This window comes from Eschscholzia californica, unplaced genomic scaffold (genome assembly GCF_041429995.1).
Source record: "Eschscholzia californica isolate CP2 unplaced genomic scaffold, dmEscCali1.0.p SCAF_2, whole genome shotgun sequence".
NCBI classification, from domain to species: domain Eukaryota; kingdom Viridiplantae; phylum Streptophyta; class Magnoliopsida; order Ranunculales; family Papaveraceae; genus Eschscholzia; species Eschscholzia californica.
In genome coordinates, this window is record NW_028238309.1 from 29263794 (window position 1) to 29281170 (window position 17377).

At 37.5% G+C, this 17377-nt stretch overlaps 1 protein-coding gene across 1 annotated transcript; it reads right to left on the reverse strand.

The window, feature by feature from the left end:
* Positions 1–3709: 3709 nt before the first annotated feature.
* LOC147557294 (MAC/Perforin domain-containing protein) lies at positions 3710–10586 on the reverse strand. Its single transcript, XM_086658230.1, has 7 exons — positions 9962–10586; positions 7272–7510; positions 6128–6323; positions 5948–6025; positions 5537–5720; positions 5212–5375; positions 3710–4664 (listed from the first exon to the last, which is right to left on the reverse strand). Exons 1-7 carry the CDS (start codon positions 10280–10282, stop codon positions 4023–4025), a joined length of 1824 nt encoding a protein of 607 aa, XP_086514356.1. The 5' UTR covers positions 10283–10586; the 3' UTR covers positions 3710–4022.
* Between the last annotated feature and the right edge of the window lie 6791 nt (positions 10587–17377).

A 17377-nucleotide genomic window follows, 5' to 3' on the forward strand; every position in this document is an offset into this window, starting at 1 on the left:
GATATACGTAGTACTTAGAGACATCTACTTTAGGAGTCGAACATCGATTATACCTTAAAACATTAGATCGGACTACACGTAGTCGTAGGTTTATCATTATCGGATTCTCGGTTCGACACCTCTCTCACTTATTTGTCTCCCGACTCTTGTTGCCTCCTGACTCTTGTTCCTCCGACACTTCTCTCGAATCTCTCTCGCCCGTTTTACATATATTGTTTAGTTAGTTTTATTTGTTTTCTTTATTCCTTATAAACCAATCTTTAAACCCCCCCCCCCCCCCGCCCATTTACCTTTGTCCTTTCCATTTTTGTCTAAGTTAGCTAGTAATGCTAAAACCGACGGACAAGACCTTTCGACATTCGAACTACCTTTCTATCCTTGGATCGATCCTGGCTTTGCCGGATTACTACTTGATACCTCCGCTTGGGTGTGCAACATTTTCGGGTGCATCAAGTAACAAACACTTTGTTCTCTGATGGATTGTAGAAGTAATACCCCTTTGTCTCTTTCGGATATCCAACAAAAAGACACTTGTCTGATCTTGGTGCTAGTTTATCTCCTTGTAAACGTTTTACATAAACATCGCAACCCTAAACTTAGAGAAAAGACAACTTTGGAACCTTTCCAGTCCATAACTCATATGGCGTCTTTTCTACAGCTTTTGACGGAGCTCAATTTAGTGTAAAAGCAGTCGTTTCTAGAGCATAACCGCAGAAAGTGTTAGGAAGATCGGCTAAGTTCATCATCGATCGAACCATGTCCATTAAGGTTCGCTTTCTCCTTTCGGGCACACCGTTCATCTGAGGTGTTCCTGGTGGAGTGAGTTGGGATACTATTCTGCAACTCCTAAGATGATCCTCAAACTCTTGACTTAAATATTCGCCACCTCGATCCGATCGAATGACTTTTATCTTCTTGCAAGTTGATTCTCTACTTCGTTCTGAAATTGTTTGAACAGTTCAAACGATTCCGATTTATGCTTCATAAGATATACGTATCCATATCTAGTGAAGTTATCGGTGAACGTTATGAAGTAGCCGTAGTTATCTCTCGCGAGTGTACTCATAGGTCCGCATACATCTGTATGTATCATCAGCCCTAATGGTTCACTCACTCGATCACCTTTTCCCTTGAAGGATGATCGTGTCATTTTTCCCACTAAGCATGGTTCACATGTATCGTATGATTCTAAATCACACGATCCCAGAAGTCCATTTGCATGAAATTTCTGCATGCGTTTCATGTTAATGTGGCCTAAACGACAATGCCAGAGATAGCTTTGGTTAGAATCGTGAGTACGAAGCCGTTTCGTGTCTATGTTCAGGATTTCGTCTTCTATGTTCATAACATAAAGACCATTGTGTAGTCTAGCATTGGTATAGAACATCTCATCTTTGTATAAAGAACAACATTTGTTCTTTATTATTACATGATATCCCTCTTTGTCTAGTACGAACACAGAAATAATGTTCCTTGAAATATACGGTACATAATAACAATCATAGACATTTTCGTCGACACAAAACGTTTTGTGGCCCTGACCATTTCGTGGCTACAAAACGTTTCGTGGCCACGAACTCTGTGATCTCCACAGAGAGATATATACATACTGTAAGAGACAGAGAAAGAAAAGGATAAACTAATCTACTGAGAGATATGTCTACAAAGAGAAAGATGAGAGTGATCTACAAAGAAAGAAAGAAATAGATCTTGAGTGAGAACGGCAAGTCAGTGAGAGCGAAAGAGATAGTGAGAGAGAGAAAACGGGAGAGAGCACAAAAGAGAGAATGAAAGAGAAGATGAAGATCAGGGGGGCAATGTTTGGTGAAGTCAATTTTTGAATTGAAAGAAGAATATGCCCTCTAAATCAATTTTTATTGACTAATTCTTTATACCCATAGATTTTTCTTTACTCCCCGAAGTCACGGCCATTATAAAAGCTTGGTTGTACATATGAAAGAGTGTAAATATGTCTTTAATCTCAAATACGAATCAACAGAGATGTTATAATCGTTAAGGGTTACTGTATCACGAAAATCCTCAAAGACAAACGTGCATGTCTGCATCGACAATGTAATCCTAAATGCCTTCATGATTCATTACTCTAGAGAAAGGAAGTAGGAAAAGTAGTTGCACACTTCACAAAGAATATTTATTTATGGGGAAAGCTAGTGGTCGCAGTTCACCAAACCAGTTGTTGGCATTAGATAAGGTACGTCTAGAGAATTTCACCAACATACTAAGTGGCGACATGGAGACACAAGTCACAAATATGTCAAATCCTACGTCTCCTAGTGGATCCGTAAAGAACAAAGGTAAACGAGAGAGCTAAATTTGTAAGTAAATAAGGCATGGTAAAACCCTATGTAAGTAAATAAAGATCCCACAATCAACGTTCAAAGGGAAATTGAAGTCATATCCTAACTCAATAGTAACACTAAAAGAAATCTTGATCTCTTACTCATCCCTATGATGAAATTAGTGTCGCCTGAATTGGCGAGGTTAAGCGTAATGCTCTTACTTAATCCGAAAACATAAAAATTCTTCTAAGAAAAAGGTATGTATAGCACGGTACCTAATGTATGTGTGAACTACCACGACTCTACGGAGAGGTCGTAAAAACCGATTTTTTTAAGATAAACGAATCCAAAATAAACCATAAATATGATGATTGAGGATATCTAATGAAGATAAAAATGCAAAGAGCAGATTTATTTTCTTATGTATCATGATGATGGAGGTTTCCATCCTAAGCAGAAAGTTTTGACCAGCACTAAAACTAACAACCCTAATTTATGTATCTGATTATCCATTGAATTGTGCTAAATAGGGGCGAATCCAATGTGAGGGCTCAGACTCCCAATTTTAGGAGTCCTTAAATTTTGGGAACCCCTGATTTTTTTCAACTCCAACGTCGGAATTCTAACAGAAGCTCCCAAATCTAAATCATGTATGTGTGTGTGATGTATGTGTATGGACTTTTGATTTCAATGTTGAGCTATAAATTGTTAATTTCAATTATAAAATTTAAATTTGATATTATTCTATAGATAGGGAATTTCGAAAAGATTTTATGAAAAAAAATAGAGAGAGGGCGGGGTTCCCAGCCCGAAGGACTCCTCAAATTTGGGAGCCGTAACCCCTATACTTTGGAAATGCCCTTAAGGGTAAGTCCAACGTGGGGCTCGAGTTCCCAATTTTGGGAGCCTTGAAATTTTTCTCAATTCCAACGTCGTGCTCCAGACAGGAGCTCCCAAATCTAAATTATGTACGTGCATGGTGTACGCGTGTGGGGGTTGTGTTTCAATTTTCGACTATAAATTATTAGATTCAAATACAAAATTTGATATTATTCCACAGATAGAAAATTATGAAAAGATAAAAAAAAAAAATGGAGAAAGAATGGAAAAAGAAAAGATTTAAAACAATCATCATTTTAAAAATAAATAAATCAAAAGAGATTTATAAAATAAAACAAAAAGATGGTAATTTGGGGTGGGGGACAGGACCCCAAATTACCTGTTGGGAGTTCCCAACTAGCTGTTTGGAACTCCCAACGGGTATATTGGGGGCTGGGTGCCCCCATCCCCGGCTACCGGGTTGGAGCACTCCCAGGCTGGGCTGGGGCATTTGGGTGCCCCAGCCGAGAAGGGAGAGGGAGAGAATTCCTTAGGTGAACACTGCAGAATGAAGGTGGGAGTGCATATTCTACTACCAACCAAACAACAGATTTTGATTTATTCTATTTTCTTATCCCTTAGAAATCTCCATCAGACTAACCAAACAGACCCTAAAGAAATATAACAGATTAGCATGCTCAAGATCACCATAACTTGATAAAAAAGAAAATTTGAACTCTACACCTTTCCTGGTTTCCCCTAATAACCTAACTTCTAAAATGAAGACAAATGAATTTACATAACAAAACAACAGTTATTACCTGTGAAAAGAATTGATCTTGACACTAAAGTCAAGATGCCTCTGTAAATGTACTAAAGAACAACACCTCTCTCTGTTATTATTCAGTAGTTCAAGAGCGAGTATTTCACACGAAGCAGAATCCTCCCTTTCTCAACTCCAAGCTTTGCTCCTGTCACTAACCAATGCCCTGGGATATCTTGTGGTCCTTTTAGCATCTCTGTCGAATCAATTATCTTTGTAAGTTTTCCCGTTTGATTTGAATTATCAGTCTTCTTATCATTCAAGTTTTTCTCATTCGAAGAAGATGAAGAAGATCCACTATTGAGCAGAGATGTGTTGGTGGGGTTGTGATCCCACACAGATCTCCTTATTGTACATCCTGGTACCTTAGAAAAGAGAAGTTTCAAATGTAAAACGCTTTTGGCGCCGAATTCCCAAACGCCTAATTGAGCTCCGGTTACAATATGAACCCCAGAGAGATCTCCGATGTAAGTTTCATTGTGCTCTATCGGCGCTGTGCTTACGTGGGAGAAGTTCTTCCATTTGATTGGCTCGAACCATCGGCTATCTTGTTCTTCTGGGCCATGCCATTTGGGTGCACCAATTGCCACGTGCGAGTCCCAATGGGGTTGAAGGATCTTCGGAAGTGCTACAAGATGTTGTATATAGATAGCGAGACGGTTTTGTTTGCTTCCTTCTAGACACAGCCTGAGCCCTGTGACAGGCTTACGACCAACTGTTATCTGCAACCAAACTACCTCGACTTATTAGAGCCTAATGACTATAAATGGAAAGGTAAAAGCTAGGTTCTTCTTTGTTTTTTATGTTGAAACTGACTTGGGTGGATCTAAATTGTCAGCATCTCACTTGTTATTTGTCAGGGGCACAACAGTAGATTCAGAATTATTTTATGTCTACTTCAATTGGCTCGAAATCAGCCTGAATTGGACATCCAGACGAGTCATACTAACTTGTCTGAGAGAAAAACAAATATTCCAGAATCGGACTCAAATCAATTAAAATTGAAAAAGAAAAACAATGACCACCTTCCATTACTAGTGGTAGAAATAAAATCAAGTAAAACAACAATCAGGTTCCGAACCATGTAAGAGAAAAAATAATGGTGTTGTGTTTCTTTGAAGAGTGTAAAATTCTCCAACGAAAATTAGAGCCATTCACTTTTGAAGCAAGAAAACTAGTTTCCATTTCTGCTAAATGTTGAAAGAGTTATATTCATGATAATTCTGAAACCTACACTCTATATAAGAATCACAGGGAAATGATAAGTACCTGATTTGAGCTAACATAAAGCTTAGGACCCATTAAGCTGAATTGAAGAGATTGGCAGACAGGTTCTCTTTTTTGATATCCAGGTAGATTACTTTGCTCTGGGGCCCAGACCCGTGGAATTTGAAATTCCAAGAAATATTGTAGCTCCTCTATTGATGGTTTGTCTGATGAAAGAACAAATAACAATGAACATGTAATGGCAGAATGAGGAGCAAGAGAAAATGTATTCTAGTATTGAAATTTAATATCAACACATAGGAGACTTCTACTTTCTACAATGACATACTAGTGATTTATCCTGAAGTACACAAAAAATAGATTTTACATTTTAGATATAAATCAATTGCACGGGCCAGATGGTTAGTTCCAGCCGATTCCTTCAGCAAGGAGACGATAGGCGAAAATGTCATGTTGATCACATCAGGCGCTGAATATACAGTTTCTACCCAGTTGGCGTGGCTTTGAACAAGCTCATCCCCTCCTCTTCTTCTAAAAATAACTGTAACGTCCTGCAACATTAAGAGTTGTATATTTACAACCTACAACCTTTTTCACACTTGGAAAACAGAAAACCATTATACAAATAAGCACTGTATCAGTTATGAGCAGATAGAGAAAAAGTGACGGGCCAAAAGAACTCTGAAATGAATCCATATTTTTTGAGCCAAGTTTAATAATAAAGTCAAGATAATTGTTGTCCTGAGATAAGATGCATGGTCAAGCTACTGCTACTTACCTCCTTTCCGCTTAAATAAGGAACACTAGACTGCTGAGGATGTACTTCTTTCTTGTTGGAAAGATATGGATCCATAACCTATAGATTTAAAGATATCGGGAAATTATCAGCGCGAGTAAAATATTCAATTAATTATACCTCAAAGTAATTGAAAAAAAGAGTACAGCATATAAGACCAACCTTATCATCATATTTGAAAGGATCACCAGTTGAATGGGTTTCCAAGTCCAAAAATCTTTTATCTCCAATGTCTTTCACGTAGTTTTCAATGTCTGACGCTGACAATGGAGACGATTGATGCTGCTTGACATAAACTACGTCTCTACCACCAATTGTTGCAGAGGTAATGATATGAGTGCCATAGTTTTCGATAAAGCTGAACGAGAAAAGCATGGGCCCATAGTCAGATATGTGACGGTGTCCAGAATTTGAAAGAGCAGAGGGGCTTATAGCCTAAAACTTAAGATTATTTGGCTGTTGCTTTTGGTTACTTTCCTAGGCGTTCAAAATTACTCGACATTTTTAAGTGATTGAAAGCAATAAAATTGATCGAGGGGATTCCAATGTGTGCAAAACATATAGCATTTTGAGGCTAATGCCTCAGTACCTCCATGAGGCCAGAATTATATCTGCATTGCTAGATATTGATGGTGTCTACCTCTAAATGTGACTAAATTACATATTTTGACAGGACTTGTAACTTATAAGTTCCGACTATGATGTAACATTTGTAAAGCCTAGAAAGAAAAAGGATACAAGTTCAGATATCCATGGGAGATACGGCCACCTTGCCAATCTACTATAACACCTAAGAGAGGTCCCATGCAAATGCTACCCCAAATGGTGACTATAGCTAAATCTTCAATAAATACGTGTTAGTTGAGAGTTTCCACCAGTGATAGGGCGACACTAAAGTGCAGGATTCCAGGATTAGTATATGTGTGTCAGTTATAAGAAAATTAGCACATTTTAAGCTCTTCTTTTCATGCAATGAATGCGAGTAAATGCAAAAGAGAAATGCAGTTCATGTGTTTCTGGCTGACTAATAAGGGAACCAAAGCAAATACTTGGTGAACCTTCGGAATTGGAACAGTGCAAAATATGTAATAGGAAATGTAATTAACACCAGCAACAATCGTGAAATTTCACATTTTAATGGCATACCCCAGTGGAAACTAAGTACTAAAACAGATTACCCACGCACATCCTCAGTAGTCAGTTACCAGATGACTCCTGCTTTGGAAGAGATGAAAGACCTATTACAAACTGGAGCATGCTATACATGCAATTTTTTCTGTATCAAAAGAAGTTTTTGCATTTTTACCTGGCCAAGGAAGGGGGATCCCAAGAGTTAGACATAGCACACTTGATTTCTTCTTCCAAAACTAAAGAAGATTTCGCCAGTTTAACCTTAAATAGAGGGATGAAATATCCATCCATGGTAAGGGTTTTTGTAGCTGCTGCATCAACTGGCCAGGAACCGGTGAAATTAAACATAGAATTAAAGCTTCCAAGGGGTGTGTCTCCAGAAATTCCCGAATTCGAATTAAAGAAATCAGCCATCTGTAACGTTCCATCTCAAAGATTAGTCACTAATATCTACAATCTAAAACCGAAGTAGTCTAAATGTCTAATGACATAATGCACACATGAAACAAGAGTTGGCTAAGTCAACGGTCAACCCGTGCTAGCTATTATCTATACTCATGAAGTACTTAGTGCACGACTGATGACATAATCTATTTCTCTAAAATTAAGGAAATCAGTGAACATGTTATCTATTATGGAACTTAGTAACTAGGTCCGTTTAGTTTTCTTTTACACAAGAGTGATATAACTAACGACAAACAAATTATTGCTTCAAAACAAAGAAGAAAAAGAAAATATGAACTGGTCAACCTAATGCTCATGGCACATAATGTGGGTGCTGCAACTCTATCATTATCAGTTTCCTAAATCAGTGAAAGGTGCATATTATGATAACTTCTGGCTGTAACAGCTAGAAATCTTGCTTATAAGTCACAAAAAACCAAAATCTTAAAATGCCTAGCAAATAAAATGCTGGAGCAGGACATAGTCTTTAGTATCATGATAGCTTCCCCTCTCTTGAATGGCAAAAACTAATAAGAAAACACAATTGTACCCAGTTATGCATTTCACATTCAAACGAAAAAAAGCTTAGAACTGCTCAAGCAAACAGACGAAATTGGCTGAATCCTCCTTGATCTATAAAAGGCTCTTGCCCGAAAGGGAGTACTACTTTTGAGTTACTCTATTGTAGTAATCCTGCAACTGCGTACACGGCATTGATGCTTATCGAGATCAGTAAGCAAAACAGAAAGCATAGAAAGACATGTAACTCCATTCTAGCAAGAACATATTATTCTGATATGCGTACGACTAATATTCAACCATAAGTGAACCCAAAAGGGAGCACTACTTTTCAGTTACTCAGTTGTAGCACTGCTGCAATTGCGTAGATGCCATTGCTATGTTTGATCGAGATCAGTACATAGAGAAACAAGAAGCCTAGTAAGAGATGTCACTCCAATCCAGCAAGAATATATTATATTGATACGCATAGGACTAATATTCAACCATAAGTGAACCCTTGCTTGACTATATCCGGCAACAGTGTGCTCTTCATATATTCATTTATCATTTAAAATGACCAGATTAGTATCCCCAGGTTACCAATACCATCTGTTCCACAGTTTTACTATGTTACATATATTCATTATCATTTAAAAGAAAGCATAAAAGAGATGTGGTGTCTCTTCATTAGAGTCCATTTTTGTACAAATTTATCGTTCTCATTGCAAATGTCAGGAAAACTATTATTTCCGGCACTATGCTTTGTATTATCTATTTATTTATCTGCTTCTTCACCCCTGCCTTCCACTCTCAAGCAGATGTTGTCTGCTCATGCTGATTACAGATCTTAACTTGTTGGACAAATGACTCCAACTCCGGCCTGTTAAACGTTTCACGTTCTCAACAACTTCAGGTCTGTCGGTTAAGCACTCTTTTGCTTAATTTTGCATACAATATTTGAGGAGAAGTTGTCTATGAATGTTTCAATTGTTAGATTATGGCCGGCGACTAATTGCATTCACGAATCTACTTTATCCATTTACCACATCCCTAACTTTTGACATTTCTAAAACTACTTGCATTATGTGATTGCGCCATTGGATGTATCTAGCAAAGACTCCAAGACAAAGGAGCTTCATTTTATGAAAGATTGGCCTCTACAAAGTTTTTCATATCCTAAATGACCAAGTCCTGTAGTGGTTGAAACAAGGTCTTGTATGTTTGTGACCCTTCTACCCTAGAGCATCAAACTATTAACAGAAACAAGATGCGGCAGAAAAACTCCACTTGTTCTCTATCTGAAATCTAACTATTGTCACGCAAGAATTTTACATGCTATCCCTGAGTCAAAAGAGATTGCTTAGAGTCACTACCTAGTCCTTTGACTTCTTTCAAACCGTAATTTCTAGGTTTTATTTACTACTTGGCGACTCACATCCGCAACCCCTAATTATAGCATCACAGAATCAAAAGTGAATTGCTTCTAAGCTAAACTGAGTTCAAACAATACATATATCAATTACCCATATCTCTGCACCAATAGTTCTAAACTTACTATTGGCAACAAATCCATACTAATAATCAACTATCTATTTCTGAATACTTCGAATTTTAAAGAAGATTATAATTTCATTAAAATGAAGGATTTGTTCCATTAAAGTTGAGTAGATAGATTTTGACCAAAATAAATGGTCTCTATTGGACTGATTCTTTTGTGAAGATTAAAGTTAGTTAGGTCAGCCTACCAAGTACATCATCACACATGCATCAAATAACCACAAATGACCATAAACAGATGAAATCAAGCAAATCAAATTTGATCATTTATATAAGAAACTTTCTTAATCAAGAAAACGATTAAATCTGAGAAAAGAAAAAAAAAAGCACATACAAACACATTGAGTAAAAAAGATGAATTACCTCATGAAAAGAACGAACAGGGGTAGAATCTCTGAAACTCTTTCCCCTAGAACAATCAATATCAACTGAAACATTGGGCAAAATTATACCAGTTTCAGGAATCACAAGATCCCTAGTATGAATTTCATCGATTTGAATAAGACGAGAACCAGGTGCTCCTTTACAATAAAGCAATCGTATATCTGAAGTAACATCAAAACCTCGACCTAAAGCTTGGATTGAGTTAGAAAGAGTAGTGGAAAGAGAAGATGAACTTGAACAGGATGAGGTAGTAGTAGTAGTAGCAGCAGCAGCAGTTTTCGTTGTTGAAGATTGGTCCATTTGATTAAACCTTCAAAAAGATAAAATCTTTCATTGTTTCTTGCTATTTATTAGTTTTTGGTGTTCATTGAATCTTTTCTTCTACTTCTTTTTATTCTGTCTCTCTCTCTCTAGTTGTTTTCGATTTGGTTTGTTGGTTCATTGTTTGTTTTGACAAAAAGAAAAACAAGGAAGGAAGAACTTTGACTTCGATATCTAGAAAACGCGTTTTCCTCGTAATCAAAATATTTATATTATCTAATTTTTGTGGAGTTGACTGGTCTTCTACCTACCTCTTTCTTTTACTTTCTTTTTTTTTCTTTTCATTTTCCAAAGTTCTTTTAGGGGGTTTTATAAGTAATGGCCAAACTTTTTTTTCTACACAAGTCGACAACGATCTAGATTAGTCGTTACAAGGCATCGATCCAACATGAAGATGAGATAAATACGATAACCGCCTAAGTTATTAAAACCAAACTTACTAAAGGCAATTCTTAGAATGGCTAAAGACAATGTATGCAAAGGAAGCAACGCCTTAACTAATGTTTGACCTAACGGCACAATTAACACCATTAAGTCGTTGACAGAAATTGCTAGGCGGCGAATTAAATTAAAAAAATACTTTTTTCTTTTTCTTCTTTCTCTTCCTTCTTTTTTTCTCTTCCTTCTTTTTTTCTCTTTCTTCCTTTTATCATGTTTCTTCTCTCACTACTCTCTGTATAGCTCTCCGACGAAGGGAACCCCTTCGTCGGGATGTTTAGAGAAAAGAAATGAGAATATGAGAAGTAAGAAGAAAGAAGAAAGAAGAAAGAAGAAAGAAGGAGAAAAATGGAAGAGAAAAAATATTAAAGTCGCCGCCCGGGAATAACAGGTCCGCGGTAATTTGTCGGAAGAAGAAAAAAAAAATATGTGATAAAAACCCTCAAATTTGGACATTTCCTTTAACCATACTTGGTCAACTAGTTTTGACCAAGTCATAGGTTAAAAATACATTGCCTTAAACAAATTTGGGTGTTGCTTATAATTTTTTTTCAATTTTTTAGATATATTTATGGATATAAAAATATATCAAGATTCATAAATTGAATAAGCACTATAACAACCTGATTTAGCCATCCTATGGCGGCCTAAAAGTCATCTAATCTACTTTTACTTTAGATATATTTAAATTTAATAAATCCTAAATTTCCACTTCACGGGGTTGAACTTGAGACTTCAAAGTTGCGAAGCGGGTGTTCAATCACTAAACGAAGAAGTGGTAGACAGGTCGTGGCCGAGAACTCGGAAGTATGGTTCCAAATTTTAGTTGGGGCACCTTGTATAATCAATCGTAAAAAAATGTATTTTAAAAACAAAATAACAAACAAGCTCAAAATACTTTGACCATAAAAGGATAAATAATTATTTATCAATCAAATAAACACATATATTTAAAGCATTTGAAATGACAATTTTCACTCAAAAAATTTTCTCCTCGCATTTTTTGAAGCGAAATCGTCAATTAAGGCTTAAGTCTTCGTAATCAATTTTGTCTAAGAACCTACTTTTAATGCTAAACAAAGCCAATCCAGTCAGTATTGCTTGCAACATGCTTGATCTTAAGTGTGATTTTATAAATTTTAACTTTTAGAAGCTCATTTGTACTGATGCAACTGTAATGGTATAGTTAATACTTAATTAGCTTTTGTAATTTGTTCTGACAAAATTGCTTGTAAGAGTTTCAATTCCACAAATAAGTCATCTCCTCCAACATCAGAATGTTCCTATTTCTTCAACTATTTGAAAGATTATTTTTCTGAAATAATAAGGTGATAACCTTTGCAATTAATCATTAATCAAATCAATAGAATTGTTGGTTTTATCTTACATCAACTGGCTTACAATTCAACTTTTTTTTTTGTTGAACTGCTTACAATTCAACTTGGGATCCGACTAGAATCCCATGAGTTAAACATATCTAACATGATAGCTTCTTTAGCTAGTAAATGAGCCGCACGATTTAGATTTTGTGGACAAAAAGTGAACACGATATACAATGTAGTAAGTTACATTCAAAATGAGTCTCAGTCCTATGACCTTATTTTCTAAGGAGGGTTCGTTCCAACCGACGAGCAAGAGTTCATCACCACCAAAGCATCACCTTCAATAATAGTTGGGAACGGGTTTATTATTTGCACTACTTCGATGGCAAGGTCTAGCTGCCTTTACCTCTGCTTCAACCGCACACAAAGCTAGCACACTTTTAGTTTCTGCCGATACAAATTCTTTATTATGATTTCCCCAAACTACAACAGTAGTTGCTACCATTTAGGGTTATTTCCCAAATGGCCCCCAACTTTGTGACCAGCTTCCTGCCTGGCCCCCTACTTTAGCAATAATTCACATATGGCCCCCTTTTTCTGTTATCTTTAACGGTCCGTTATTCTCTCTCCTCCATCTCATTTTCTCTCTCTGCCAAGTCACCTATCACGTTACATCATCATCTTCTCAGGCATAAGTCACCGGCCGGTCAAATTTTCGGCCGGCGACCTTCAATTTTTTCTTTTTTTATTATCTCTGTCTAAAAAAAATTATTTTTTTTTATTTCCTCTCACATCTCTCCCTCTCTCTCTAAACTCCGACGAAGGGGGTTTCCCTTTGCCGGAGTTTAGAGAGAGAGAGATGTGAGAGGAAATAAAATAAAAAATAAAAATTTAGAGAGAGAATAAAAAAAAAAAAAATTGAAGGTCGCCGGCCGGAAATTTGGCCGGCCGACGACTTATGCCGGGGAAGATGATGATATGCCGTGATAGGTGACTTGGCAGAGAGAGAAAATGAGATGGAAGAGAGAGAGTAACGCACCGTTAAAGATAACGGAAAAAGGGGGCCATATGGGAACTATTGCTAAAGTAGGGGGCCAGGCAGGAAGCTGGTCACAAAGTTGGGGGCCATTTGGGAAATAACCCTACCATTTATGTATTCACCGTCAAAATTAATCTTCATACTCCCTAACGGAGGTGGCTGGCACACCTGATGTTGCACTACCTTTTGCACTAGGTCTTGCATATTACTAGGAACATCCATTCACTTCATTATCCTAGACATGGAACTGGTCCATAACTGTAACATTCAAATCCCAGTGATACTAAGACAACAATTTTTTGCTTCATCAAATGTTGTCAACTACTGTAGAAGTGGTGTGTTAGGATTGTGATTTGGAAATATAACGGTGAAAATGAATATTTTTAGTGTTAGACTTCACCTTGATGACATAGATGTGTTTAATGAGTTGAACTTGGTGGAGTTATTAGTTAAAGATGCATTACCAACAACTTTATCAAGAGATCCTTTAGAAACTCTATGGCCCATCTTGAACTTAGATAATATATCAGAGTCTACATCACCATTAGTGTCTGAGTCGCTTACTTTGCCAACCCTAGAGACACCACTTTCATCGTATGAGCCCATTGTTAGTTTTGAAGAAACTTTCGACCCTCTTTCAGAGAAGCGAAAAGCCGAGGTTATGTTATCTTTTGTGTCAACACCTTCTTCTCATTTTATCCATAATCATATTCTTGTGAAATCCTGATTCTCCTTCAACAGATCGAGCAACCATGAGTCATCATCTTCGTTTAGAGAAAGACTTTCATGTTCATCATTTTCTCTTAAAATTGATTTTGAAAATCATAAAAGTCAAAACCAAGACGCACCATTAGTCATATTCTTGCAATAGAGACTTAAGGTTTGTATGTGACAAAGAGATGTCGACAAAAGAATCTCCCAGATTATCATGCATATATAATTGTTAGCCTTGAATATTATATGATTGCATGTGATGTGAATGCAGGAACTAGTATGGCCATAGAATTTGTTTTATTCAATTCCTGTTTTAAGCACGAATGGGTGCAAATTTGTAATAATTTTAATTTCAAGTTTATACGATCTGCGAATCGTTTGAGCCCTATAATTGGAGTTTAGGGTCTATGACTTCATTGAAGAAGCTTAAGTATGGAATCCTGATTCGAGTGGGAGAAATCAATGGAGGTTCAAAGATGGCAGTCTAGGAGAACCAAAAGGCGAAATAAGAAGCACCCAAAGGAGATTAGATCTTCTAGGTCAGGGGCCATCCTAGGATTCATATGTGCTTGATTTACTTTCTCGCGCGCATTAATTACTTATTTACGTTTTATGTCGTGGATGGTTAGGCTAAATAGTTCACTAAAACGCATGCTAGACAAAACGTAAAAGTCCCTAAAAGTAGTTTTGAGTGAAGTGCCTATCCAGATTAAGAGACTCGTTGATCCTTTGTTCATGACTGTGGGCCTACCTTTACAGGGTGCCATCTCCACCTTGGGGCAATACGGGTAGGCCTATGGCAGAGTTCTACACGTCTAAATGGTTCCACTCAACGAGATCAGTAAAAGAATTTTGGATACTCGAGGAAAAAGGATGAATTTAACATACAACATGTAATCCATCAATCGAGAGTCACAAGGTATGACCTGTGAAGTAGTTCACTCACCTAAATCAATGGGATTAAGGGCAAGGCCCTAGTCCGCTTATTCCTTGAGAAATGTGGTCTCTAAATCGCATTATTTAACCAGGGACGGTTTTCTTGGGTAGTGTGGCAAAGTAGAGTCCTTTTTGCAAAACATCGAATGTAACACTTAGCACAATCTTTTTTTTGTTTCATGTAGTTTTACAATGGCAAAGATAGTCTTTTCAACCTGTGTTCAAGCCTCAAAGATGACAAATTGAACATGGATAACTTCCACGATTGGGAGGTGAATTTGCAACCTCAACGGTTGAGGAACAAAAGCAGGGCAAAAGTATCCGGATGAAATCGGTTTCTGTAACATGACTTATGTTGGCCACCATGGAACCTAATTAATCTTCAAAAGAGATTCGGGAAAATGGATGCGCACACAATCATCCGACGATTGAGGGACATGTCCCGAAACAGATTGTGGTTGAGGAAGTACGGAACTTCAAGGCAATCCGGAATGGCATTGGAATGTTTGAATCAAATAAGGAACTTCTATTGATTCAGAGGAATAAAGGGAAGATGGAAGGAACTCACGACCAAGGGTGCAATGCAAGCAATTCGTCGAATATGACAATTGATGAAGAAGATAATCAAGTCCGGATGATTTAGGGATCGTAGTGTTTAGCTGGAAACCAACTACGATCGTCAAATTGCGAAACGATCCACGGCTAACTTTGTCCGGATCCTACAACGGGTTACACAAAGAGTGTCAACTTGATCGGAAGATATGACTAGAGGGATGAGACATAAATACATGGGTGATACCCATAAGATATGTCCAAAGGCCTAAAAGAAGTTTAGGCAAAGATAGTACAAAAGGCCCGAATGGAGGGATATTGGGTCGAGGTTCCAAGGGGATGTTTTGGACCCTAGAGAAGGGTCGACCATGCTTGATTGGCTTCCCTTAAGGGGCCGGCCAGATCTGCCCAAGGAGGCATGCATGGGGTTGCCACATCTTTAAGGAAAAACAAAATAGAAACTAGTTTCTATTTTCATGGGTTTCCTTAATCTTATTCAAGTGGACTTTATAGAAACTTGGTTAGAGTTGTATTCTAACCTAGGCTTCTATATGATGTATCTTAGGACTTGAATAAGGTGTGAAAAATTCTCAAGAAGCTTTCAACCTCTACGACATTAAGTAGAGAAAGAAAGAGAGAAAATTCCCAACTATCTATCTAGTCAAAGAAGAAGGTGTTCTTCATCTAACCACCATTGGTGTTCTAGCTAGCGACAAGGTGGGAGATTAAGGTGATTGCTCGGTGTCCCAAGTAGAGGAGCTACAATTTGAGCTCTTGGTCTTCTGAAAAGCAATTAGAAAGGTTCGAGGGAAAACTAGCGATAAAGGTATTTATACAACTAGTTTAACTTAGTTATAACATTATTAGCTTATGCATGAGATCTTGGGGAATACTAATGTTAGACATCAGATGTCTGAGATTCCTCTTAGAACACTAGAAGATACCATAACCCAACACGATTTCCTTTAGGTCAAAAGATCAAATAAACATTTCTTTAAACAGAAAAGGCAACTAATTGTACTGATGAAAACTTATCAGTGAGGAATTATTTTTCATTAAACTGAAACGACTATTTTTTTTTTTTGAAGAAAAGCAATATATTAAAAATCATAAAGAAAACCATACACACGAGTTCCGTTACATATATGGAACGATTATAACTAGATTAAACAACGCAATGACTAAATTATAATACTTCAGTTATGTTGGGCTAAGACCAACATAGCTAAGTTGTGAGCCTCTGTATTGTAAATACGATTGCATAATTGATGTCCAGCTATCTCCCATATATTCTCAATCTTAGAGCATTGATCTCGTTTCTAAGGCGCAACAGAACGTCAGCATCCACCGTTGAGATAGGTTTATCAGAACTCGAGAATCCCCTTTGTTAATGTCGAAAGATGACTTTCCATTAATCAGTCATGAAATAGGGACTTGTTGCATGACAACATCCATTATGATTGAATATTCTGTTAAGTTGATCAAGATTCCTTCCGCCTACTCCTACTTTTGCTCATGCTCCTTGCTCCCGCTCCTGTTCCTTGTAAACCTGGGGGGAAAACCTGCAAAGGGTTCGAAAACCGCTCCGACGCTCAAGACAGTCAAATTGCTCTTGCAGTAAAAGATTGAATATTGATTGAACCTTTTGGGGGCGAGTTGTGGTAACTCAGTGAGGTGAACTTGTCTTGTGGAAGACGAGGGGGGGCCCTTTTATAGGCTGAATTGGACCGGCTATGATAGACGGTGTAGATGAGGCGGTTGTGATCCACCGTTAAGGGAAGTTTCCCATCATTCGCGGTTAGTACTTCCCTCATAGTTTATCTCGTATCTAGGATAAATAGAAGTTCTTAAGTTCAAGGATACTTCGTAGATATCCTGCTGAGGTGATAGATCTTCTAGGAGATGTTTCCTCCTTTGAGACTCTTGAAGTCCAATTTTGCTTAAACATTTAAGATCTTTAACCGGCTTGGATCTTTTAGGGAGATTCCGGGATTGAGTAAGTAAACCTGCGGCTCGCTTTTGCCTCCCCAGTTTAGGGCATGAGGCATCGACCTAGCTTACGTGGACCCCTCT

What these genes read in the sequence shown, in the direction of transcription:
- LOC147557294 (XM_086658230.1), bottom strand. Translation starts at nt 10,282, where the DNA reads ATGGACCAATCTTCAACAACGAAAACTGCTGCTGCTGCTACTACTACT. An exon ending in GATCCCCCTTCCTTGGCCAG is followed by an intron (nt 6,324 to 7,271) that starts GTAAAAATGCAA and finishes TTTCTCGTTCAG; the next exon opens with CTTTATCGAAAACTATGGCA. An exon ending in CTTTCAAATATGATGATAAG is followed by an intron (nt 6,026 to 6,127) that starts GTTGGTCTTATA and finishes TTAAATCTATAG; the next exon opens with GTTATGGATCCATATCTTTC.